Source organism: Octopus bimaculoides, chromosome 29, assembly GCF_001194135.2.
Source record: "Octopus bimaculoides isolate UCB-OBI-ISO-001 chromosome 29, ASM119413v2, whole genome shotgun sequence".
Taxonomy (NCBI): Eukaryota; Metazoa; Mollusca; class Cephalopoda; order Octopoda; family Octopodidae; genus Octopus; species Octopus bimaculoides.
The window spans coordinates 3472035-3474537 of NC_069009.1; the positions used below are offsets into that span (position 1 = coordinate 3472035).

Consider the following 2503-nt stretch of genomic DNA (forward strand, 5'->3'; position numbering starts at 1 on the left):
CAGTCAGGCGGTACTGGCAACGGCCACGCTCAAAATGGTGTATTTTATGTACCACCCGCACAAGAGCCAGTCCAGGGGCACTGGCAACGATCTTGCTCAAAAATCCTACGAAGGCCAGTCAGGCGGTAGAAATATAGGTAGAGAGTTAATCCTTTTGATACTAACAATTAAACTGATACCAGTCGATTAAATTGAGACCACTATTCAACTAGTACTTAATTTATTGACCCCGAAAGGATGAAAGGCAAAGTCGACCTCGATGGAATTTGAACTCAGAACGTCACGCTTCTGCCAGCTCGCCACCTATTTCTACAGAAATATTCTAACAAAAACGGCTGGAATGACTAAGATAATAATCTGTATTTCATAAAGAGCTAGTAGGTAGGAAAATTAAAAGAAAACGGTACGGCACAACTTAGTGCGGTTCAGAATTGTACTCACCTGAAGCTTCCAGAGACCACAACACCGCAGGTTCCAGTTGGGGCTTCGTCTGTATACTGGAAACTGACGTTTACCTTTGCCTCTTTGGTTTTCTTCTCTAAGATATCACCAAACTTGTCTTTGCTGATGCAGCCAAGATATGAGGTAGCATGAGGTTTTTCCAGGAGCCACTGTGTATGGTGAAGAGAGGGAGAGAGAAAGAGACAGTAAAATTTAGATAAATTCTCTACCTTTGCATGATGGGAAGCATAAATTCACAACAGCATTTATTACAAGAGTGATAAAAGATTCGTTATGAGAAGTCATCATCGATATTACCAAACTTGTCTTTTCTGATGCAACCAAAGTATGAGGTAGCATGAGATTTTTCCAGAAGCCACTATCTATGGCGAAAAGGTTGTAGAAGAGAGGGAGAGAGAAACAGAAAGAGACTGAAAAATTTAGATAAATTCTTTCCCTTTGCATGATGGGAAACATAAATAGACAACAGCATTTATTATAAGAGTGATATAAGACTTATTAGAAGCAAAAAAAAAAGAAGGAAAACTTTAATATAAGTTGTCATTCTACATTTGTTTTCCATGTTGGCATAGGTTGGATGGTTTGACAGGAGCCAACAAGCCAGAGGGCTGTAGCAAGCTCTATAATCTGTTTTGACATGGTTTCTGTGGTTGGATACCCACCCTAACACCAACTACTTTACAGTGTGTACTGGGTGCTTTTTATGTAGCACCAGCACTAGTGAAGTCACAGAGAAAGTCACAAGACAAGGCTCCCTCAGCTGAGGGTGTGGGAATAGTATTGATGGAGGTAGGTTTGTGCCAGGTGATCAGAGGTTAGAGTATGAACAAGACAGAAACAGGTGTCTTACTGTAGGAGAAATACATGGTTGTTTACTCATTAATCAGTGCACATTACTCCATAGGGAGCATAGAGCCAGTTTTCTGGTTTCTCCGACATATATATATATATATATATCTATGAGCTTTCAACACTACCATCATGAATGCTCTCATTGTAGCCCGATGGAAAATGGAACAAATCGTGCTTGGCATCAGAATGCGGAACAAGAAAATGAATCTAAAGCCTGGATTCAATAGCAGATGAGTCAAAATCATTGTGAGAACCATCAAGGAGAACAAATACAGATGGGCTGGTCACATCACGTGATTGAAGGACAAGATCAAGAAGCTGATCAAAGACAAGATCAAGAAGCTGATCAAAGACAAGATCAAGAAGCTGATCAAAGACAAGATCAAGAAGCTGATCAAAGACAAGATCAAGAAGCTGATCAAAGACAAGATCAAGAAGCTGATCAAAGACAAGATCAAGAAGCTGATCAAAGACAAGATCAAGAAGCTGATCAAAGACAAGATGGTGAGATGATCTCACCCACTGCCTGGGCCTATTTGACCATGACTGGCCAGAGAATACCTCCATAGAATGGAAATGAAAGACAAACTTACTTGTGCTACACGTATTGCGTTCAATGTTGCCCCACCAGGAGTGAATTCAACATCTTTAAATGATAACATTTCATCGTACCTAGAAAAGAAAAGACACACCTTAAAGACAAAGCAATGTTGGGGTGTTTACATGGTTCCCTGACATGCTAGATGCAGCAGTCAAATATCATTTTAGTGTATTAGAAGAGAATGGAAGAAGTAGTGAACGATCATGAGTGGAACATTTTCGATCACAAGTCAGACCTGATGCCTAGACAACAATTCTCCCAGCTCATAGCCTTTCCTTTTAAAAAAAAATACAGATATATATATATATATATATATATGCATATGTACATACACACACACATATATATGCATATATACATACACATATATATATATGCGTATATACATACACACATGCATATATACATACATATATGTATATATACATACATATATATATATATACATACATACATATATATATATATATATATACATATATATATATATACATATATATATATATATAATACATATATATATATATATATATATAATACATATATATATATATATAATACATATATATATATATATAATACATATAT

At 36.9% G+C, this 2503-nt stretch overlaps 1 protein-coding gene across 1 annotated transcript in view; it reads right to left on the reverse strand.

The window, feature by feature from the left end:
• The window catches only part of LOC106879416 (uncharacterized), a 40870-nt gene that overhangs the window by 20944 nt on the left and 17423 nt on the right, over positions 1 to 2503 (reverse strand). The window contains exons 4-5 of the mRNA XM_014928972.2: positions 1908 to 1986; positions 442 to 611 (exon numbers count right to left, since the gene is read on the reverse strand). Coding sequence (XP_014784458.1) covers positions 442 to 611; positions 1908 to 1986 — 249 coding nt within the window. The remainder of the gene's footprint in view (positions 1 to 441; positions 612 to 1907; positions 1987 to 2503) is intronic.